The 25,016-nt window shown below is 31.3% G+C and overlaps 1 protein-coding gene across 1 annotated transcript in view; it reads right to left on the bottom strand.

Moving 5' to 3' along the window:
- Positions 1–25,016, bottom strand: part of TTN (titin) — a 501,281-nt gene that overhangs the window by 194,467 nt on the left and 281,798 nt on the right. The window contains exons 201-216 of the mRNA XM_078776713.1: positions 24,633–24,683; positions 22,761–22,808; positions 20,863–20,913; positions 18,991–19,038; positions 17,093–17,143; positions 15,221–15,268; positions 13,322–13,372; positions 11,427–11,474; positions 9,526–9,576; positions 8,586–8,663; positions 7,627–7,674; positions 5,748–5,798; positions 4,808–4,885; positions 3,848–3,895; positions 1,964–2,014; positions 70–117 (exon numbers count right to left, since the gene is read on the bottom strand). Coding sequence (XP_078632839.1) covers positions 70–117; positions 1,964–2,014; positions 3,848–3,895; positions 4,808–4,885; positions 5,748–5,798; positions 7,627–7,674; positions 8,586–8,663; positions 9,526–9,576; positions 11,427–11,474; positions 13,322–13,372; positions 15,221–15,268; positions 17,093–17,143; positions 18,991–19,038; positions 20,863–20,913; positions 22,761–22,808; positions 24,633–24,683 — 849 coding nt within the window. The remainder of the gene's footprint in view (positions 1–69; positions 118–1,963; positions 2,015–3,847; positions 3,896–4,807; positions 4,886–5,747; positions 5,799–7,626; positions 7,675–8,585; positions 8,664–9,525; positions 9,577–11,426; positions 11,475–13,321; positions 13,373–15,220; positions 15,269–17,092; positions 17,144–18,990; positions 19,039–20,862; positions 20,914–22,760; positions 22,809–24,632; positions 24,684–25,016) is intronic.

Here is a 25,016-nt window from a genome sequence, read left to right as displayed (position 1 = left end):
TTTTTGTTTCATCAAAATAATGTACAAATGCATTTTTGTTTTTTTCAAAAGAAAATGCATTTCAAGTACCTCTTGAAACAACTTTTGGTTTCCTAGGAACTTCGACTTCTTCAGGCACTGCGAAATAGCAAAAAGTATTTTAATAATGATTTTATATAAAACTTTGGATTAATCCCAGAGTAACTTTGGCATTAAAGGGGGGAAAATGAAGATGTTTTTTTGGCAACGCATTCATAAATTGTATCATCTAATTAGTCTCATAATATATTCATTGGAAAGGAAAACAACATTATTTCTGTAATTTTGCAGATGAATGACAACTGTCAACTTCACTGCAAAAATGTTGTTGATCAAACCTTTGATAAGTTCTTTAATTTGCTTTTGAGGAATCAAATTCACTTCTTTGCCTTCATGGTTAAATAAAAGGAAGATAAATATCTCTCAGAAAGTCAAACCTAATTATTTCAGAAAATGAATGTCTGATTCATGGCATGAGATTATCACTTTTAAAAGTATTTGATCAATGCATCACATCGATGCTTTCATTTTAGCTTTGCCTCAATGGAGAAATGTTTCAATGTTTTCATCAATTATAAAATTTACAACATCAAACCGAGAAACCTGCTCTTAAATGTTTTCCGATAAAGGTCATCTTCTAAAATTAAGGCAGTTTCAACCACAACAAGCACTGTCTCCATACAAAAAAATGGAATAGAGAAAGAATGCAATGATCATTACAATTTTGAGATTTTGAAATATTTTGCATGATCAACATAATATCAACAAACAAGGAATTCCTTTTATTCACTTTTTGTGCCAAAAGGATCATAACTTGAAGAAAACTTACTTTCATGAAGTAAAAATGTTAAGTGCAATGTAATTCAGCACTGTATATCGTGAAATTGATGTGGATGTTTATCCCAGAAGTTGGGAAAAATATAGTGTAACCACAATGATGTGAGTATGTCATAAGACTGGTTTTGGCTAATAAAATGCATTATTTTGCTCAAATGCATTTGCATTCACCTCTAATAATAGGTTTAGCCTTGTGAGGAATTTCAGATTCCTCTTTTGCTTTGAGAGGAACCTCAGCTCCCTTTTCTGCTGTAGGGCAGGTTCAGGAAATAGTTTAAAATACTTTCAAAATTGATATGAAATAAATTGGTTTCGGACAAATGAAGTAACTTGGAAAAATGCATGTATTAGGTCCGTTGGAACAAAATTCAATTCCTTTTTTCAAATGAAAGAAAAAAACAATATCCCCAAACAAAAAAACTAATCAAACAATATCACTTACAAACGTTGTTGGAAGAAAAATTGTTTAAAAATGTTGACAAATTTCTTACTTTTTGGAGTTCCTTTTTGTCAATAGTGTTTGGCAAATATTTCAGGTGCTAAATTCAAAATATGTTATTTTTTTGCTCAAAAGTTATTGTGAGCATGCAAACTTCAACATTGTGCAATTGTCATCATGGTCCTCATGAACGTGATAAGGAGAAGGCTCTATGTGATTTCTTTTTGTTGTTGTTGTAGTTCGTTTTTAAAAGTTTTGCAAAAGTAGTTATTTTTACCTTTTGCAATATGAGGCCAAATAAAATATCCAACATAAGATATGCATTATCAGAGAGCTGTGATAAAAACAAATTTGGAAATTATTTGCTTTACAAAGTTTAAATATCAAAATTGTGGTGATAAGTTTGAGCATTGTTAACGTGATACCTGCACTTTGTGATACGTTGTGTAAATGAAACTAATATGATTATTTTTTCAAACTGTATTTTAACATGCCTGATTATGATGTCAGCATTCAATTTCCAAGCTCACTGAGGTGCATGTGCTCCAACATTTGCACAATTTGAAAAGCTAATATGGCACGATAAAAAATTCTGGGAAAATATGTTTGCGTTTCATCAACACACTGTACAAATGCATGTTTTTTTCAAAGAAAATGCATTTCAAGTACCTCTTGGAACAGGTTTTGGTTTCCTTAGAACTTCGACTTCTTCTTCAGGCACTGCGAAGTAGCAAAAAGTATTTTAATAATGATTTTCTGAAAAACTTTGGATTATTCCCATGGACATTAATGCATTGAAAGGGGCAAAATGAAGATTTTTGTTGGCAATGCTTTTATAAGCTGCATCCTCAAAAAGAGAAGAAGGCATTATTTCTGTAATTTTGCAGATGATTGACAACTGTAAACTTCACTGCAAAAAATGCAATTGACAAAACCTTTGATTAAATCTTTAACTTGCTTTTGAGGAATCAAATTGACTTCTTTGCCTTCAGGGTTAAATATAAGGAAGATAAACAGCCATCAAATAATGGAACCTATTTATTTCAGATAATGGATGTGTTTGATCACTGATGTGAGTTTATCACTTTTGTAAGTATTTGATCAATGCATCACATCAATACTTTCATTTCACTTTTGCCTCAATAAATAAGTGTTCCAATTTTGTGAATCAATCAAAAAAAATTAAAAATCAACTCAAGAAATCTGCTCTTAAATGTTTTCCAATTATGCTAATCTTCTAAAATCAAGGAGGTTTCAACCAATACAAATGTTATCTCTGTAGCAATCAATGAACAGATAAGGAACACAGTGATCATAACAATTTTGATATCTTGAAATATTTTGAGTTGTCAATACATCATCAACAAAGAGGGTATTGCTTTTATTCAGCAAAATGTGTCAAAAGGATAATAACCTCAAGAAAAGAAACTTTCATGGAATAAAAATCTGAAGTACAAGATAATTCAGTGTATCGTGAAATCAATGTGGACGTCTATTCCAGTTTTGAAAAATAGAGTATAATTACAATAATGTGAGTATGTCATAAGCCTGTTTTTGGCTAATAAAATGCATTATTTTGCTCAAATGCATTTACAATCACCTCCAATAATAGGTTTTTTCTTGTGAGGAACCTCAGAAGCCTCTTTTGCCTTGAGAGGAACCTCAGCTTCCTCTTCTGCTGTGGGGCAGGTTAAGCAACTAGTTTAAAATTCCTTCAAAATTGATATGAAATAAATTGGTTGCAGACAAAGGAAGTGCCTTGGAAAATGCATGTATGAGGTCTGTTTGGAAAATAATCAATTCATTTAATCAATTGAAAGTGACAAATATCTCCACCCTGCCACCCCTCACAAAATAATTTTAAAATATTCCTTTCAAACGATCGTTTGTTGGACCAAAAGTTGTCAAAATGTTTACAAAGCGTTCACTCTTTGGGATTCCCTTTTCATAAAAATGTTCGGCAAATATTTCAAATGATATATTAAAAATATGTATTTTTTTTTTTGCTCAAATGCTTTTGCACGCAAGTAAATATCAGCATTGTGCAATCAATTGTCATCCTGGTCTTCTTGAATGTGATAACAGGATGGCTCTATGTGATGTATTTCTGTGTTGTCAGTTCTTAAGATTATTGCAAAAGTAGTTGTTTTTACATTTTACAATATGAGATCAAATAAAATATCCAATGTAAGATACGCATTATCAGAGAGCTGTGTTCAACAATAATTTGGAAATAATTAGTTTTTACAAAGTTTAATTATCAAAATGGTGGTGATAAATCAAAGCATTGTTAACTTGATAATACCCGCACTCTTTGGGAAACACTGCGTTCATAAAACTATGATTATTTTTTCAAACTGTATTTGTAACATGCCTGATTTTGATGTCAGCATTCAATTTCCAAGGTCAATTACTTACACATGCACCAAAATTTGTAAAATTTGAAAAGATAATCGGGCACGAAAAAAATTCTGTTCAGAGATGTTTTTGTTTCATCAAAATAATGTACAAATGCATTTTTGTTTTTTTGAAAAGAAAATGCATTTCAAGTACCTCTTGAAACAACTTTTGGTTTCCTAGGAACTTCGACTTCTTCAGGCACTACGAAATAGCAAAAAGTATTTTAATAATGATTTTATATAAAACTTTGGATTAATCCCAGAGTAACTTTGGCATTAAAGGGGGGAAAATGAAGATGTTTTTTTGGCAACGCATTCATAAATTGTATCATCTAATTAGTCTCATAGTATATTCATTGGAAAGGAAACCAAGGCATTATTTCTGTAATTTTGCAGATGAATGACAACTGTCAACTTCACTGCAAAAATGTTGCTGATCAAACCTTTGATAAGTTCTTTAATTTGCTTTTGAGGAATCAAATTCACTTCTTTGCCTTCAGGGTTAAATAAAAGGAAGATAAATATCTCTCAGAAAGTGGAACCTAATTATTTCAGAAAATGAATGTCTGATTCATGGCATGAGATTATCACTTTTAAAAGTATTTGATCAATGCATCACATCGATGCTTTCATTTTAGCTTTGCCTCAATGGAGAAATGTTTCAATTTTTTTCATCAATTATAAAATTTACAACATCAAACTGAGAAACCTGCTCTTAAATGTTTTCCGATAAAGGTCATCTTCTAAAATTAAGGCAGTTTCAACCACAACAAGCACTGTCTCCATACAAAAAAATGGAATAGAGAAAGAATGCAATGATCATTACAATTTTGAGATTTTCAAATATTTTGCATGATCAACATAATATCAACAAACAAGGAATACCTTTTATTCACTTTTTGTGCCAAAAGGATCATAACTTGAAGAAAACTTACTTTCATTAAGTAAAAATGTTAAGTGCAATGTAATTCAGCACTGTATATCGTGAAATTGATGTGGATGTTTATCCCAGAAGTTGTGAAAAATATAGTGTAACCACAATGATGTGAGTATGTCATAAGACTGGTTTTGGCTAATAAAATGCATTATTTTGCTCAAATGCATTTGCATTCACCTCTAATAATAGGTCTAGCCTTGTGAGGAATTTCAGAATCCTCTTTTGCTTTGAGAGGAACCTCAGCTCCCTTTTCTGCTGTAGGGCAGGTTCAGGAAATAGTTTAAAATACTTTCAAAATTGATATGAAATAAATTGGTTTCGGACAAATGAAGTAACTTGGAAAAATGCATGTATTAGGTCTGTTGGAACAAAATTCAATTCCTTTATTCAAATGAAAGAAAAAAACAATATCCCCAAACAAAAAAACTAATCAAACAATATCACTTACAAACGTTTGTTTGTTGGAAGAAAAATTGTTTCAAAATGTTGACAAATTTCTTACTTTTTGGAGTTCCTTTTTGTCAATAGTGTTTGGCAAATATTTCAGGTGCTAAATTCAAAATATGTTATTTTTTTGCTCAAAAGTTATTGTGAGCATGCAAACTTCAACATTGTGCAATTGTCATCCTGGTCCTCATGAACGTGATAACGAGAAGGCTCTGTGTGATTTCTTTTTGTTGTTGTTGTAGTTCGTTTTTTAAAGTTTTTAAAAGTAGTTATTTTTACCTTTTGCAATATGAGGCCAAATAAAATATCCAACATAAGATATGCATTATCAGAGAGCTGTGATAAAAACAAATTTGGAAATTATTTGCTTTACAAAGTTTAAATATCAAAATGGTGGTGATAGGTTTGAGCATTGTTAACGTGATACCTGCACTTTGTGATACGTTGTGTAAATGAAGCTAATATGATTATTTTTTCAAACTGTATTTTAACATGCCTGATTATGATGTCAGCATTCAATTTCCAAGCTCACTGAGGTGCATGTGCTCCAACATTTGCACAATTTGAAAAGATAATATGGCACGATAAAAAATTCTGGGAAAATATGTTTGCGTTTCATCAACACACTGTACAAATGCATTTTTTTTCAAAGAAAATGCATTTCAAGTACCTCTTGGAACAGGTTTTGGTTTCCTTAGAACTTCGACTTCTTCTTCAGGCACTGCGAAGTAGCAAAAAGTATTTTAATAATGATTTTCTGAAAAACTTTGGATTATTCCCATGGACATTAATGCATTGAAAGGGGCAAAATGAAGATTTTTGTTGGCAATGCTTTTATAAGCTGCATCCTGAAAAAGATAATTCATCAGAAAAGAGAAGAAGGCATTCTTTTTGTAATTTTGCAGATGATTGACAACTGTCAACTTCACTGCAAAAAATGCAATTGACAAAACCTTTGATTAAATCTTTAACTTGCTTTTGAGGATTCAAATTGACTTCTTTGCCTTTCGGGTTAAATATAAGGAAGATAAACAGCTATCAAATAATGGAACCTATTTATTTCAGATAATGGATGTGTTTGATCACTGACGTGAGTTTATCACTTTTGTAAGTATTTGATCAATGCATCACATCAATACTTTCATTTCACTTTTGCCTCAATAAATAAGTGTTCCAATTTTGTGAATCAATCAAAAAAATAAAAAATCAACTCAAGAAATCTGCTCTTAAATGTTTTCCAATTATGCTAATCTTCTAAAATCATGGAGGTTTCAACCAATACAAATGTTATCTCTGTAGCAATCAATGAATAGATAAGGAACACAGTGATCATAACAATTTTGATATCTTGAAATATTTTGAGTTGTCAATACATCATCAACAAAGAGGGTATTTCTTTTATTCAGCAAAATGTGTCAAAAGGATAATAACCTCAAGAAAAGAAACTTTCATGAATAAAAATTTGAAGTACAAGATAATTCAGTGTATCGTGAAATCAATGTGGACGTCTATTCCGGTTTTGAAAAATAGAGTATAATTACAATCATGTGAGTGCGTCATAAGCCTGTTTTTGGCTAATAAAATGCATTTACAATCACCTCTAAAAATAGGTTTTTTCTTGTAAGGAACCTCAGAAACCTCTTTTGCCTTGAGAGGAACCTCAGCTTCCTCTTCTGCTGTGGGGCAGGTTAAGCAACTAGTTTAAAATCCCTTCAAAATTGATATGAAATAAATTGGTTGCAGACAAAGGAAGTGCCTTGGAAAATGCATGTATGAGGTCTGTTTGGAAAATAATCAATTCATTTTATCAATTGAAAGAGACAAATATCTCCACCCTGCCACCCCTCACAAAATAATTTTAAAATATTCCTTTCAAACTATCGTTTGTTGGACCAAAAGTTGTCAAAATGTTTAGAAAGCGTTCACTCTTTGGGATTCCCTTTTCATAAAAATGTTCGGCAAATATTTCAAATGATATATTAAAAATATGTATTTTTTTTTTTGCTCAAATGTTTTTGCGAGCATGTAAATATCAGCATTGTGCAATCAATTGTCATCCTGGTCTTCTTGAACGTGATAACAGGATGGCTCTATGTGATGTATTTATGTGTTGTCAGTTCTTCAGATTATTGCAAAAGTAGTTATTTTTACATTTTACAATATGAGATCAAATAAAATATCCAATGTAAGATACGCATTATCAGAGAGCTGTGTTCAACAATAATTTGGAAATAATTAGTTTTTACAAAGTTTAATTATCAAAATGGTGGTGATAAATCAAAGCATTGTTAACTTGATAATACCCGCACTCTCTGGGAAACACTGCGTTCATAAAACTATGATTATTTTTTCAAACTGTATTTGTAACATGCCTGATTTTGATGTCAGCATTCAATTTCCAAGGACAATTACTTACACATGCACCAAAATTTGTAAAATTTGAAAAGATAATCGGGCACGAAAAAAATTCTGTTCAGAGATGTTTTTGTTTCATCAAAATAATGTACAAATGCATTTTTTTTTTTCAAAATAAAATGCATTTCAAGTACCTCGTGAAACAACTTTTGGTTTCCTAGGAACTTCGACTTCTTCAGGCACTGCGAAATAGCAAAAAGAATTTTAATAATGATTTTATATAAAACTTTGGATTAACCCCAGAGTAACTTTGGCATTAAAGGGGGGAAAATGAAGATGTTTTTTTGGCAACGCATTCATAAATTGTATCATCTAATTAGTCTCATAGTATATTCATTGGAAAGGAAAACAAGACATTATTTCTGTAATTTTGCAGATGAATGACAACTGTCAACTTCACTGCAAAAATGTTGTTGATCAAACCTTTGATAAGTTCTTTAATTTGCTTTTGAGGAATCAAATTCACTTCTTTGCCTTCAGGGTTAAATAAAAGGAAGATAAATATCTCTCAGAAAGTGGAACCTAATTATTTCAGAAAATGAATGTCTGATTCATGGCATGAGATTATCACTTTTAAAAGTATTCGATCAATGCATCACATCGATGCTTTCATTTTTGCTTTGTCTCAATGGAGAAATGTTTCAATTTTTTTCATCAATTATCAAATTTACAACATCAAACCGAGAAACCTGCTCTTAAATGTTTTCCGATAAAGGTCATCTTCTAAAATTAAGGCAGTTTCAACCACAACAAGCACTGTCTCCATACAAAAAAATGGAATATAGAAAGAATGCAATGATCATTACAATTTTGAGATTTTGAAATATTTTTGCATGATGAACATAATATCAACAAACAAGGAATTCCTTTTATTCACTTTTTGTGCCAAAAGGATCATAACTTGAAGAAAACATACTTTCATGAAGTAAAAATGTTAAGTGCAACGTAATTCAGCACTGTATATCGTGAAATTGATGTGGATGTTTATCCCAGAAGTTGTGAAAAATATAGTGTAACCACAACGATGTGAGTATGATAAGACTGGTTTTGGCTAATAAAATGCATTATTTTGCTCAAATGCATTTGCATTCACCTCTAATAATAGGTTTAGCCTTGTGAGGAATTTCAGATTCCTCTTTTGCTTTGAGAGGAACCTCAGCTCCCTTTTCTGCTGTAGGGCAGGTTCAGGAAATAGTTTAAAATACTTTCAAAATTGATATGAAATAAATTGGTTTCGGACAAATGAAGTAACTTGGAAAAATGCATGTATTAGGTCTGGGGAACAAAATTCAATTCCTTTATTCAAATGAAAGAAAAAAACAATATCCCCAAACAAAAAAACTAATCAAACAATATCACTTACAAACTATTGTTTGTTGGAAGAAAAATTGTATCAAAATGTTGACAAATTTCTTACTCTTTGGAGTTCCTTTTTGTCAATAGTGTTTGGCAAATATTTCAGGTGCTAAATTCAAAATATGATATTTTTTTGCTCAAAAGTTATTGTGAGCATGCAAACTTCAACATTGTGCAATTGTCATCCTGGTCCTCATGAACGTGATATCGAGAAGGCTCTATGTGATTTCTTTTTGTTGTTGTTGTCGTTCGTTTTTAAAAGTTTTGCAAAAGTAGTTATTTTTACCTTTTGCAATATGAGGCCAAATAAAATATCCAACATAAGATATGCATTATCAGAGAGCTGTGATAAAAACAGATTTGGAAATTATTTGCTTTACAAAGTTTAAATATCAAAATGGTGGTGATAAGTTTGAGCATTGTTAACATGATACCTGCACTTTGTGATACGTTGTGTAAATGAAACTAATATGATTATTTTTTCAAACTGTATTTTAACATGCCTGATTATGATGTCAGCATTCAATTTCCAAGCTCACTGAGGTGCATGTGCTCCAACATTTGCACAATTTGAAAAGCTAATATGGCACGATAAAAAATTCTGGGAAAATATGTTTGCGTTTCATCAACACACTGTACAAATGCATTTTTTTTCAAAGAAAATGCATTTCAAGTACCTCTTAGAACAGGTTTTGGTTTCCTTAGAACTTCGACTTCTTCTTCAGGCACTGCGAAGTAGCAAAAAGTATTTTAATAATGATTTTCTGAAAAACTTTGGATTATTCCCATGGACATTAATGCATTGAAAGGGGCAAAATGAAGATTTTTGTTGGCAATGCTTTTATAAGCTGCATCCTCAAAAAGATAATTCATCAGAAAAGAGAAGAAGGCATTCTTTCTGTAATTTTGCAGATGATTGACAACTGTAAACTTCACTGCAAAAAATGCAATTGACCAAACCTTTGATTAAATCTTTAACTTGCTTTTGAGGAATCAAATTGACTTCTTTGCCTTCAGGGTTAAATATAAGGAAGATAAACAGCTATCAAATAATGGAACCTATTTATTTCAGACAATGGATGTGTTTGATCACTGACGTGAGTTTATCACTTTTGTAAAGTATTTGATCAATGCATCACATCAATACTTTCATTTCACTTTTGCCTCAATAAATAAGTGTTCCAATTTTGTGAATCAATCAAAAAATTATAAAATCAACTCAAGAAATCTGCTCTTAAATGTTTTCCAATGATGCTAATCTTCTAGAATCAAGGAGGTTTCAACCAATACAAATGTTATCTCTGTAGCAATCAATGAATAGACAAGGAACCCAGTGATCATCACAATTTTGATATCTTAAAATATTTTGAGTTGTCAATACATCATCAACAAAGAGGGTATTGCTTTTATTCAGCAAAATGTGTCAAAAGGATAATAACCTCAAGAAAAGTTACTTTAATGAAATAAAAATCTGAAGTACAAGATAATTCAGTGTGTCGTGAAATCGATGTGGACGTCTATTCCAGTTGTGAAAAATAGAGTATAATTACAATAATATGAGTATGTCATAAGCCTGTTTTTGGCAAATAAAATGCATTATTTTGCTCAAATGCATTTACAATCACCTCTAAAAATAGGTTTTTTCTTGTGAGGAACGTCAGAAACCTCTTTTGCCTTGAGAGGAACCTCAGCTTCCTCTTCTGCTGTGGGGCAGGTTAAGCAACTAGTTTAAAATCCCTTCAAAATTGATATGAAATAAATTGGTTGCAGACAAAGGAAGTGCCTTGGAAAATGCATGTATGAGGTCTGTTTGGAAAATAATCAATTCATTTAATCAATTGAAAGAGACAAATATCTCCACCCTGCCACCCCTCACAAAATAATTTTAAAATATTTCTTTCAAACTATCGTTTGTTGGACCAAAAGTTGTCAAAATGTTTACAAAGCGTTCACTCTTTGGGATTCCCTTTTCATAAAAATGTTCGGCAAATATTTCAAATGATATATTTAAAATATGTATTTTTTTTTTTGCTCAAATGTTTTTGCGAGCATGTAAATATCAGCATTGTGCAATCAATTGTCATCCTGGTCTTCTTGAACGTGATAACAGGATGGCTCTATGTGATGTATTTATGTGTTGTCAGTTCTTCAGATTATTGCAAAAGTAGTTATTTTTACATTTTACAATATGAGATCAAATAAAATATCCAATGTAAGATACGCATTATCAGAGAGCTGTGTTCAACAATAATTTGGAAATAATTAGTTTTTACAAAGTTTATTTATCAAAATGGTGGTGATAAATCAAAGCATTGTTAACTTGATAATACCCGCACTCCTTGGGAAACACTGCGTTCATAAAACTATGATTATTTTTTCAAACTGTATTTGTAACATGCCTGATTTTGATGTCAGCATTCAATTTCCAAGGTCAATTACTTACACATGCACCAAAATTTGTAAAATTTGAAAAGATAATCGGGCACGAAAAAGATTCTGTTCAGAGATGTTTTTGTTTCATCAAAATAATGTACAAATGCATTTTTGTTTTTTTCAAAAGAAAATGCATTTCAAGTACCTCTTGAAACAACTTTTGGTTTCCTAGGAACTTCGACTTCTTCAGGCACTGCGAAATAGCAAAAAGTATTTTAATAATGATTTTATATAAAACTTTGGATTAATCCCAGAGTAACTTTGGCATTAAAGGGGGGAAAATGAAGATGTTTTTTTGGCAACGCATTCATCAATTGTATCATCTAATTAGTCTCATAGTATATTCATTGGAAAGGAAAACAAGACATTATTTCTGTAATTTTGCAGATGAATGACAACTGTAAACTTCACTGCAAAAATGTTGTTGGTCAAACCTTTGATAAGTTCTTTAATTTGCTTTTGAGGAATCAAATTCACTTCTTTGCCTTCAGGGTTAAATAAAAGGAAGATAAATATCTCTCAGAAAGTGGAACCTAATTATTTCAGAAAATGAATGTCTGATTCATGGCATGAGATTATCACTTTTAAAAGTATTTGATCAATGCATCACATCGATGCTTTCATTTTAGCTTTGCCTCAATGGAGAAATGTTTCAATTTTTTCATCAATAATAAAATTTACAACATCAAACCGAGAAACCTGCTCTTAAATGTTTTCCGATAAAGGTCATCTTCTAAAATTAAGGCAGTTTCAACCACAACAAGCACTGTCTCCATACAAAAAAATGGAATAGAGAAAGAATGCAATGATCATTACAATTTTGAGATTTTGAAATATTTTTGCATGATCAACATAATATCAACAAACAAGGAATTCCTTTTATTCACTTTTTGTGCCAAAAGGATCATAACTTGAAGAAAACTTACTTTCATGAAGTAAAAATGTTAAGTGCAACGTAATTCAGCACTGTATATCGTGAAATTGATGTTTATCCCAGAAGTTGTGAAAAATATAGTGTAACCACAATGATGTGAGTATGTCATAAGACTGGTTTTGGCTAATAAAATGCATTATTTTGCTCAAATGCATTTGCATTCACCTCTAATAATAGGTTTAGCCTTGTGAGGAATTTCAGATTCCTCTTTTGCTTTGAGAGGAACCTCAGCTCCCTTTTCTGCTGTAGGGCAGGTTCAGGAAATAGTTTAAAATACTTTCAAAATTGATATGAAATAAATTGGTTTCGGACAAATGAAGTAACTTGGAAAAATGCATGTATTAGGTCCGTTGGAACAAAATTCAATTCCTTTATTCAAATGAAAGAAAAAAACAATATCCCCAAACAAAAAAACTAATCAAACAATATCACTTACAAACTATTGTTTGTTGGACTACAAATTGTATCAAAATGTTGACAAATTTCTTACTCTTTGGAGTTCCTTTTTGTCAATAGTGTTTGGCAAATATTTCAGGTGCTAAATTCAAAATATGATATTTTTTTGCTCAAAAGTTATTGTGAGCATGCAAACTTCAACATTGTGCAATTGTCATCCTGGTCCTCATGAACGTGATATCGAGAAGGCTCTATGTGATTTCTTTTTGTTGTTGTTGTCGTTCGTTTTTAAAAGTTTTGCAAAAGTAGTTATTTTTACCTTTTGCAATATGAGGCCAAATAAAATATCCAACATAAGATATGCATTATCAGAGAGCTGTGATAAAAACAAATTTGGAAATTATTTGCTTTACAAAGTTTAAATATCAAAATGGTGGTGATAAGTTTGAGCATTGTTAACATGATACCTGCACTTTGTGATACGTTGTGTAAATGAAACTAATATGATTATTTTTTCAAACTGTATTTTAACATGCCTGATTATGATGTCAGCATTCAATTTCCAAGCTCACTGAGGTGCATGTGCTCCAACATTTGCACAATTTGAAAAGCTAATATGGCACGATAAAAAATTCTGGGAAAATATGTTTGCGTTTCATCAACACACTGTACAAATGCATTTTTTTTCAAAGAAAATGCATTTCAAGTACCTCTTGGAACAGGTTTTGGTTTCCTTAGAACTTCGACTTCTTCTTCAGGCACTGCAAAGTAGCAAAAAGTATTTTAATAATGATTTTCTGAAAAACTTTGGATTATTCCCATGGACATTAATGCATTGAAAGGGGAAAAATGAAGATTTTTGTTGGCAATGCTTTTATAAGCTGCATCCTCAAAAAGATAATTCATCAGAAAAGAGAAGAAGGCATTCTTTCTGTAATTTTGCAGATGATTGACAACTGTCAACTTCACTGCAAAAAATGCAATTGACCAAGCCTTTGATTAAATCTTTAACTTGCTTTTGAGGAATCAAATTGACTTCTTTGCCTTCAGGGTTAAATATAAGGAAGATAAACAGCTTTCAAATAATGGAACCTATTTATTTCAGACAATGGATGTGTTTGATCACTGACGTGAGTTTATCACTTTTGTAAGTATTTGATCAATGCATCACATCAATACTTTCATTTCACTTTTGCCTCAATAAATAAGTGTTCCAATTTTGTGAATCAATCAAAAAATTATAAAATCAACTCAAGAAATCTGCTCTTAAATGTTTTCCAATGATGCTAATCTTCTAGAATCGAGGAGGTTTCAATCAATACAAATGTTATCTCTGTAGCAATCAATGAATAGACAAGGAACACAGTGATCATAACAATTTTGATATCTTAAAATATTTTGAGTTGTCAATACATCATCAATAAAGAGGGTATTGCTTTTATTCAGCAAAATGTGTCAAAAGGATAATAACCTCAAGAAAAGTTACTTTAATGAAATAAAAATCTGAAGTACAAGATAATTCAGTGTATCGTGAAATCGATGTGGACGTCTATTCCAGTTGTGAAAAATAGAGTGTAATTACAATAATGTGAGTATGTCATAAGCCTGTTTTTGGCTAATAAAATGCATTATTTTGCTCAAATGCATTTACAATCACCTCTAAAAATAGGTTTTTTCTTGTAAGGAACCTCAGAAACCTCTTTTGCCTTGAGAGGAACCTCAGCTTCCTCTTCTGCTGTGGGGCAGGTTAAGCAACTAGTTTAAAACCCTTCAAAATTGATATGAAATAAATTGGTTGCAGACAAAGGAAGTGCCTTGGAAAATGCATGTATGAGGTCTGTTTGGAAAATAATCAATTCATTTAATCAATTGAAAGAGACAAATATCTCCACCCTGCCACCCCTCACAAAATAATTTTAAAATATTCCTTTCAAACTATCGTTTATTGGACCAAAAGTTGTCAAAATGTTTACAAAGCGTTCACTCTTTGGGATTCCCTTTTCATAAAAATGTTCGGCAAATATTTCAAATGATACATTAAAAATATGTATTTTTTTTTTTGCTCAAAAGTTTTTGCGAGCATGTAAATATCAGCATTGTGCAATCAATTGTCATCCTGGTCTTCTTGAACGTGATAACAGGATGGCTCTATATGATGTATTTCTGTGTTGTCAGTTCTTAAGATTATTGCAAAAGTAGTTATTTTTACATTTTACAATATGAGATCAAATAAAATATCCAATGTAAGATATGCATTATCAGAGAGCTGTGTTCAACAATAATTTGGAAATAATTAGTTTTTACGAAGTTTAATTATCAAAATGGTGGTGCTAAATCAAAGCATTGTTAACTTGATAATACCCGCACTCTTTGGGAAACACTGCGTTCATAAAACTATGATTATTTTTTCAAACTGTATTTGTAACATGCCTGATTTTGATGTCAGCATTCAATTTCCAAGGTCAATTACTTACACATGCACCAAAATTTGTAAAATTTGAAAAGCTAATCGGGCACGAAAAAGATTCTGTTCAGAGATGTTTTTGTTTCATCAAAATAATGTACAAATGCATTTGTTTTTTTTTCAAAAGAAAATGCATTTCAAGTACCTCTTGAAACAACTTTTGGTTTCCTAGGAACTTCGACTTCTTCAGGCACTGCGAAATAGCAAAAAGTATTTTAATAATGATTTTATATAAAACTTTGGATTAATCCCAGAGTAACTTTGGCATTAAAGGGGGGAAAATGAAGATGTTTTTTTGGCAACGCATTCATAAATTGTATCATCTAATTAGTCTCATCGTATATTCATTGGAAAGGAAAACAAGACATTATTTCTGTAATTTTGCAGATGAATGACAACTGTCAACTTCACTGCAAAAATGTTGTTGATCAAGCTTTTGAGGAATCAAATTCACTTCTTTGCCTTCAGGGTTAAATAAAAGGAAGATAAATATCTCTCAGAAAGTGGAACCTAATTATTTCAGAAAATGAATGTCTGATTCATGGCATGAGATTATCACTTTTAAAAGTATTTGATCAATGCATCACATCGATGCTTTCATTTTAGCTTTGCCTCAATGGAGAAATGTTTCAATTTTTTCATCAATAATAAAATTTACAACATCAAACCGAGAAACCTGCTCTTAAATGTTTTCCGATAAAGGTCATCTTCTAAAATTAAGGCAGTTTCAACCACAACAAGCACTGTCTCCATACAAAAAAATGGAATAGAGAAAGAATGCAATGATCATTACAATTTTGAGATTTTGAAATATTTTTGCATGATCAACATAATATCAACAAACAAGGAATTCCTTTTATTCACTTTTTGTGCCAAAAGGATCATAACTTGAAGAAAACTTACTTTCATGAAGTAAAAATGTTAAGTGCAACGTAATTCAGCACTGTATATCGTGAAATTGATGTTTATCCCAGAAGTTGTGAAAAATATAGTGTAACCACAATGATGTGAGTATGTCATAAGACTGGTTTTGGCTAATAAAATGCATTATTTTGCTCAAATGCATTTGCATTCACCTCTAATAATAGGTTTAGCCTTGTGAGGAATTTCAGATTCCTCTTTTGCTTTGAGAGGAACCTCAGCTCCATTTTCTGCTGTAGGGCAGGTTCAGGAAATAGTTTAAAATACTTTCAAAATTGATATGAAATAAATTGGTTTCGGACAAATGAAGTAACTTGGAAAAATGCATGTATTAGGTCCGTTGGAACAAAATTCAATTCCTTTATTCAAATGAAAGAAAAAAACAATATCCCCAAACAAAAAAACTAATCAAACAATATCACTTACAAACTATTGTTTGTTGGACTAAAAATTGTATCAAAATGTTGACAAATTTCTTACTCTTTGGAGTTCCTTTTTGTCAATAGTGTTTGGCAAATATTTCAGGTGCTAAATTCAAAATATGATATTTTTTTGCTCAAAAGTTATTGTGAGCATGCAAACTTCAACATTGTGCAATTGTCATCCTGGTCCTCATGAACGTGATATCGAGAAGGCTCTATGTGATTTCTTTTTGTTGTTGTTGTCGTTCGTTTTTAAAAGTTTTGCAAAAGTAGTTATTTTTACCTTTTGCAATATGAGGCCAAATAAAATATCCAACATAAGATATGCATTATCAGAGAGCTGTGATAAAAACAAATTTGGAAATTATTTGCTTTACAAAGTTTAAATATCAAAATGGTGGTGATAAGTTTGAGCATTGTTAACATGATACCTGCACTTTGTGATACGTTGTGTAAATGAAACTAATATGATTATTTTTTCAAACTGTATTTTAACATGCCTGATTATGATGTCAGCATTCAATTTCCAAGCTCACTGAGGTGCATGTGCTCCAACATTTGCACAATTTGAAAAGCTAATATGGCACGATAAAAAATTCTGGGAAAATATGTTTGCGTTTCATCAACACACTGTACAAATGCATTTTTTTTCAAAGAAAATGCATTTCAAGTACCTCTTGGAACAGGTTTTGGTTTCCTTAGAACTTCGACTTCTTCTTCAGGCACTGCAAAGTAGCAAAAAGTATTTTAATAATGATTTTCTGAAAAACTTTGGATTATTCCCATGGACATTAATGCATTGAAAGGGGAAAAATGAAGATTTTTGTTGGCAATGCTTTTATAAGCTGCATCCTCAAAAAGATAATTCATCAGAAAAGAGAAGAAGGCATTCTTTCTGTAATTTTGCAGATGATTGACAACTGTCAACTTCACTGCAAAAAATGCAATTGACCAAGCCTTTGATTAAATCTTTAACTTGCTTTTGAGGAATCAAATTGACTTCTTTGCCTTCAGGGTTAAATATAAGGAAGATAAACAGCTTTCAAATAATGGAACCTATTTATTTCAGACAATGGATGTGTTTGATCACTGACGTGAGTTTATCACTTTTGTAAGTATTTGATCAATGCATCACATCAATACTTTCATTTCACTTTTGCCTCAATAAATAAGTGTTCCAATTTTGTGAATCAATCAAAAAATTATAAAATCAACTCAAGAAATCTGCTCTTAAATGTTTTCCAATGATGCTAATCTTCTAGAATCGAGGAGGTTTCAATCAATACAAATGTTATCTCTGTAGCAATCAATGAATAGACAAGGAACACAGTGATCATAACAATTTTGATATCTTAAAATATTTTGAGTTGTCAATACATCATCAATAAAGAGGGTATTGCTTTTATTCAGCAAAATGTGTCAAAAGGATAATAACCTCAAGAAAAGTTACTTTAATGAAATAAAAATCTGAAGTACAAGATAATTCAGTGTATCGTGAAATCGATGTGGACGTCTATTCCAGTTGTGAAAAATAGAGTGTAATTACAATAATGTGAGTATGTCATAAGCCTGTTTTTGGCTAATAAAATGCATTATTTTGCTCAAATGCATTTACAATCACCTCTAAAAATAGGTTTTTTCTTGTAAGGAACCTCAGAAACCTCTTTTGCCTTGAGAGGAACCTCAGCTTCCTCTTCTGCTGTGGGGCAGGTTAAGCAACTAGTTTAAAACCCTTCAAAATTGATATGAAATAAATTGGTTGCAGACAAAGGAAGTGCCTTGGAAAATGCATGTATGAGGTCTGTTTGGAAAATAATCAATTCATTTAATCAATTGAAAGAGACAAATATCTCCACCCTGCCACCCCTCACAAAATAATTTTAAAATATTCCTTTCAAACTATCGTTTATTGGACCAAAAGTTGTCAAAATGTTTACAAAGCGTTCACTCTTTGGGATTCCCTTTTCATAAAAATGTTCGGCAAATATTTCAAATGATACATTAAAAATATGTATTTTTTTTTTTGCTCAAAAGTTTTTGCGAGCATGTAAATATCAGCATTGTGCAATCAATTGTCATCCTGGTCTTCTTGAACGTGATAACAGGATGGCTCTATATGATGTATTTCTGTGTTGTCAGTTCTTAAGATTATTGCAAAAGTAGTTATTTTTACATTTTACAATATGAGATCAAATAAAATATCCAATGTAAGATATGCATTATCAGAGAGCTGTGTTCAACAATAATTTGGAAATAATTAGTTTTTACGAAGTTTAATTATCAAAATGGTGGTGCTAAATCAAAGCATTGTTAACTTGATAATACCCGCACTCTTTGGGAAACACTGCGTTCATAAAACTATGATTATTTTTTCAAACTGTATTTGTAACATGCCTGATTTTGATGTCAGCATTCAATTTCCAAGGTCAATTACTTACACATGCACCAAAATTTGTAAAATTTGAAAAGCTAATCGGGCACGAAAAAGATTCTGTTCAGAGATGTTTTTGTTTCATCAAAATAATGTACAAATGCATTTGTTTTTTTTCAAAAGAAAATGCATTTCAAGTACCTCTTGAAACAACTTTTGGTTTCCTAGGAACTTCGACTTCTTCAGGCACTGCGAAATAGCAAAAAGTATTTTAATAATGATTTTATATAAAACTTTGGATTAATCCCAGAGTAACTTTGGCATTAAAGGGGGGAAAATGAAGATGTTTTTTTGGCAACGCATTCATAAATTGTATCATCTAATTAGTCTCATCGTATATTCATTGGAAAGGAAAACAAGACATTATTTCTGTAATTTTGCAGATGAATGACAACTGTCAACTTCACTGCAAAAATGTTGTTGATCAAGCTTTTGAGGAATCAAATTCACTTCTTTGCCTTCATGGTTAAATAAAAGGAAGATAAATATCTCTCAGAAAGTGGAACCTAATTATTTCAGAAAATGAATGTCTGATTCATGGCATGAGATTATCACTTTTAAAAGTATTTGATCAATGCATCACATCGATGCTTTCATTTTAGCTTTGCCTCAATGGAGAAATGTTTCAATTTTTTCATCAATAATAAAATTTACAACATCAAACCGAGAAACCTGCTCTTAAATGTTTTCCGATAAAGGTCATCTTCTAAAATTAAGGCAGTTTCAACCACAACAAGCACTGTCTCCATACAAAAAAATGGAATAGAGAAAGAATGCAATGATCATTACAATTTTGAGATTTTGAAATATTTTTGCATGATCAACATAATATCAACAAACAAGGAATTCCTTTTATTCACTTTTTGTGCCAAAAGGATCATAACTTGAAGAAAACTTACTTTCATGAAGTAAAAATGTTAAGTGCAACGTAATTCAGCACTGTATATCGTGAAATTGATGTTTATCCCAGAAGTTGTGAAAAATATAGTGTAACCACAATGATGTGAGTATGTCATAAGACTGGTTTTGGCTAATAAAATGCATTATTTTGCTCAAATGCATTTGCATTCACCTCTAATAATAGGTTTAGCCTTGTGAGGAATTTCAGATTCCTCTTTTGCTTTGAGAGGAACCTCAGCTCCCTTTTCTGCTGTAGGGCAGGTTCAGGAAATAGTTTAAAATACTTTCAAAATTGATATGAAATAAATTGGTTTCGGACAAATGAAGTAACTTGGAAAAATGCATGTATTAGGTCCGTTGGAACAAAATTCAATTCCTTTATTCAAATGAAAGAAAAAAACAATATCCCCAAACAAAAAAACTAATCAAACAATATCACTTACAAACTATTGTTTGTTGGACTAAAAATTGTATCAAAATGTTGACAAATTTCTTACTCTTTGGAGTTCCTTTTTGTCAATAGTGTTTGGCAAATATTTCAGGTGCTAAATTCAAAATATGATATTTTTTTGCTCAAAAGTTATTGTGAGCATGCAAACTTCAACATTGTGCAATTGTCATCCTGGTCCTCATGAACGTGATATCGAGAAGGCTCTATGTGATTTCTTTTTGTTGTTGTTGTCGTTCGTTTTTAAAAGTTTTGCAAAAGTAGTTATTTTTACCTTTTGCAATATGAGGCCAAATAAAATATCCAACATAAGATATGCATTATCAGAGAGCTGTGATAAAAACAAATTTGGAAATTATTTGCTTTACAAAGTTTAAATATCAAAATGGTGGTGATAAGTTTGAGCATTGTTAACATGATACCTGCACTTTGTGATACGTTGTGTAAATGAAACTAATATGATTATTTTTTCAAACTGTATTTTAACATGCCTGATTATGATGTCAGCATTCAATTTCCAAGCTCACTGAGGTGCATGTGCTCCAACATTTGCACAATTTGAAAAGCTAATATGGCACGATAAAAAATTCTGGGAAAATATGTTTGCGTTTCATCAACACACTGTACAAATGCATTTTTTTTCAAAGAAAATGCATTTCAAGTACCTCTTGGAACAGGTTTTGGTTTCCTTAGAACTTCGACTTCTTCTTCAGGCACTGCAAAGTAGCAAAAAGTATTTTAATAATGATTTTCTGAAAAACTTTGGATTATTCCCATGGACATTAATGCATTGAAAGGGGAAAAATGAAGATTTTTGTTGGCAATGCTTTTATAAGCTGCATCCTCAAAAAGATAATTCATCAGAAAAGAGAAGAAGGCATTCTTTCTGTAATTTTGCAGATGATTGACAACTGTCAACTTCACTGCAAAAAATGCAATTGACCAAGCCTTTGATTAAATCTTTAACTTGCTTTTGAGGAATCAAATTGACTTCTTTGCCTTCAGGGTTAAATATAAGGAAGATAAACAGCTTTCAAATAATGGAACCTATTTATTTCAGACAATGGATGTGTTTGATCACTGACGTGAGTTTATCACTTTTGTAAGTATTTGATCAATGCATCACATCAATACTTTCATTTCACTTTTGCCTCAATAAATAAGTGTTCCAATTTTGTGAATCAATCAAAAAATTATAAAATCAACTCAAGAAATCTGCTCTTAAATGTTTTCCAATGATGCTAATCTTCTAGAATCGAGGAGGTTTCAATCAATACAAATGTTATCTCTGTAGCAATCAATGAATAGACAAGGAACACAGTGATCATAACAATTTTGATATCTTAAAATATTTTGAGTTGTCAATACATCATCAATAAAGAGGGTATTGCTTTTATTCAGCAAAATGTGTCAAAAGGATAATAACCTCAAGAAAAGTTACTTTAATGAAATAAAAATCTGAAGTACAAGATAATTCAGTGTATCGTGAAATCGATGTGGACGTCTATTCCAGTTGTGAAAAATAGAGTGTAATTACAATAATGTGAGTATGTCATAAGCCTGTTTTTGGCTAATAAAATGCATTATTTTGCTCAAATGCATTTACAATCACCTCTAAAAATAGGTTTTTTCTTGTAAGGAACCTCAGAAACCTCTTTTGCCTTGAGAGGAACCTCAGCTTCCTCTTCTGCTGTGGGGCAGGTTAAGCAACTAGTTTAAAACCCTTCAAAATTGATATGAAATAAATTGGTTGCAGACAAAGGAAGTGCCTTGGAAAATGCATGTATGAGGTCTGTTTGGAAAATAATCAATTCATTTAATCAATTGAAAGAGACAAATATCTCCACCCTGCCACCCCTCACAAAATAATTTTAAAATATTCCTTTCAAACTATCGTTTATTGGACCAAAAGTTGTCAAAATGTTTACAAAGCGTTCACTCTTTGGGATTCCCTTTTCATAAAAATGTTCGGCAAATATTTCAAATGATACATTAAAAATATGTATTTTTTTTTTTGCTCAAAAGTTTTTGCGAGCATGTAAATATCAGCATTGTGCAATCAATTGTCATCCTGGTCTTCTTGAACGTGATAACAGGATGGCTCTATATGATGTATTTCTGTGTTGTCAGTTCTTAAGATTATTGCAAAAGTAGTTATTTTTACATTTTACAATATGAGATCAAATAAAATATCCAATGTAAGATATGCATTATCAGAGAGCTGTGTTCAACAATAATTTGGAAATAATTAGTTTTTACGAAGTTTAATTATCAAAATGGTGGTGCTAAATCAAAGCATTGTTAACTTGATAATACCCGCACTCTTTGGGAAACACTGCGTTCATAAAACTATGATTATTTTTTCAAACTGTATTTGTAACATGCCTGATTTTGATGTCAGCATTCAATTTCCAAGGTCAATTACTTACACATGCACCAAAATTTGTAAAATTTGAAAAGCTAATCGGGCACGAAAAAGATTCTGTTCAGAGATGTTTTTGTTTCATCAAAATAATGTACAAATGCATTTGTTTTTTTTCAAAAGAAAATGCATTTCAAGTACCTCTTGAAACAACTTTTGGTTTCCTAGGAACTTCGACTTCTTCAGGCACTGCGAAATAGCAAAAAGTATTTTAATAATGATTTTATATAAAACTTTGGATTAATCCCAGAGTAACTTTGGCATTAAAGGGGGGAAAATGAAGATGTTTTTTTGGCAACGCATTCATAAATTGTATCATCTAATTAGTCTCATCGTATATTCATTGGAAAGGAAAACAAGACATTATTTCTGTAATTTTGCAGATGAATGACAACTGTCAACTTCACTGCAAAAATGTTGTTGATCAAGCTTTTGAGGAATCAAATTCACTTCTTTGCCTTCAGGGTTAAATAAAAGGAAGATAAATATCTCTCAGAAAGTGGAACCTAATTATTTCAGAAAATGAATGTCTGATTCATGGCATGAGATTATCACTTTTAAAAGTATTTGATCAATGCATCACATCGATGCTTTCATTTTAGCTTTGCCTCAATGGAGAAATGTTTCAATTTTTTCATCAATAATAAAATTTACAACATCAAACCGAGAAACCTGCTCTTAAATGTTTTCCGATAAAGGTCATCTTCTAAAATTAAGGCAGTTTCAACCACAACAAGCACTGTCTCCATACAAAAAAATGGAATAGAGAAAGAATGCAATGATCATTACAATTTTGAGATTTTGAAATATTTTTGCATGATCAACATAATATCAACAAACAAGGAATTCCTTTTATTCACTTTTTGTGCCAAAAGGATCATAACTTGAAGAAAACTTACTTTCATGAAGTAAAAATGTTAAGTGCAACGTAATTCAGCACTGTATATCGTGAAATTGATGTTTATCCCAGAAGTTGTGAAAAATATAGTGTAACCACAATGATGTGAGTATGTCATAAGACTGGTTTTGGCTAATAAAATGCATTATTTTGCTCAAATGCATTTGCATTCACCTCTAATAATAGGTTTAGCCTTGTGAGGAATTTCAGATTCCTCTTTTGCTTTGAGAGGAACCTCAGCTCCATTTTCTGCTGTAGGGCAGGTTCAGGAAATAGTTTAAAATACTTTCAAAATTGATATGAAATAAATTGGTTTCGGACAAATGAAGTAACTTGGAAAAATGCATGTATTAGGTCCGTTGGAACAAAATTCAATTCCTTTATTCAAATGAAAGAAAAAAACAATATCCCCAAACAAAAAAACTAATCAAACAATATCACTTACAAACTATTGTTTGTTGGACTAAAAATTGTATCAAAATGTTGACAAATTTCTTACTCTTTGGAGTTCCTTTTTGTCAATAGTGTTTGGCAAATATTTCAGGTGCTAAATTCAAAATATGATATTTTTTTGCTCAAAAGTTATTGTGAGCATGCAAACTTCAACATTGTGCAATTGTCATCCTGGTCCTCATGAACGTGATATCGAGAAGGCTCTATGTGATTTCTTTTTGTTGTTGTTGTCGTTCGTTTTTAAAAGTTTTGCAAAAGTAGTTATTTTTACCTTTTGCAATATGAGGCCAAATAAAATATCCAACATAAGATATGCATTATCAGAGAGCTGTGATAAAAACAAATTTGGAAATTATTTGCTTTACAAAGTTTAAATATCAAAATGGTGGTGATAAGTTTGAGCATTGTTAACATGATACCTGCACTTTGTGATACGTTGTGTAAATGAAACTAATATGATTATTTTTTCAAACTGTATTTTAACATGCCTGATTATGATGTCAGCATTCAATTTCCAAGCTCACTGAGGTGCATGTGCTCCAACATTTGCACAATTTGAAAAGCTAATATGGCACGATAAAAAATTCTGGGAAAATATGTTTGCGTTTCATCAACACACTGTACAAATGCATTTTTTTTCAAAGAAAATGCATTTCAAGTACCTCTTGGAACAGGTTTTGGTTTCCTTAGAACTTCGACTTCTTCTTCAGGCACTGCAAAGTAGCAAAAAGTATTTTAATAATGATTTTCTGAAAAACTTTGGATTATTCCCATGGACATTAATGCATTGAAAGGGGAAAAATGAAGATTTTTGTTGGCAATGCTTTTATAAGCTGCATCCTCAAAAAGAGAATTCATCAGAAAAGAGAAGAAGGCATTCTTTCTGTAATTTTGCAGATGATTGACAACTGTCAACTTCACTGCAAAAAATGCAATTGACCAAGCCTTTGATTAAATCTTTAACTTGCTTTTGAGGAATCAAATTGACTTCTTTGCCTTCAGGGTTAAATATAAGGAAGATAAACAGCTTTCAAATAATGGAACCT

Source organism: Myxine glutinosa, chromosome 1, assembly GCF_964187855.1.
Source record: "Myxine glutinosa chromosome 1, kmMyxGlut1.1, whole genome shotgun sequence".
Taxonomy (NCBI): Eukaryota; Metazoa; Chordata; class Myxini; order Myxiniformes; family Myxinidae; genus Myxine; species Myxine glutinosa.
The sequence above is the reverse complement of the archived record's forward strand: the minus strand, read 5'-3'. Positions and strand labels throughout refer to the sequence as shown.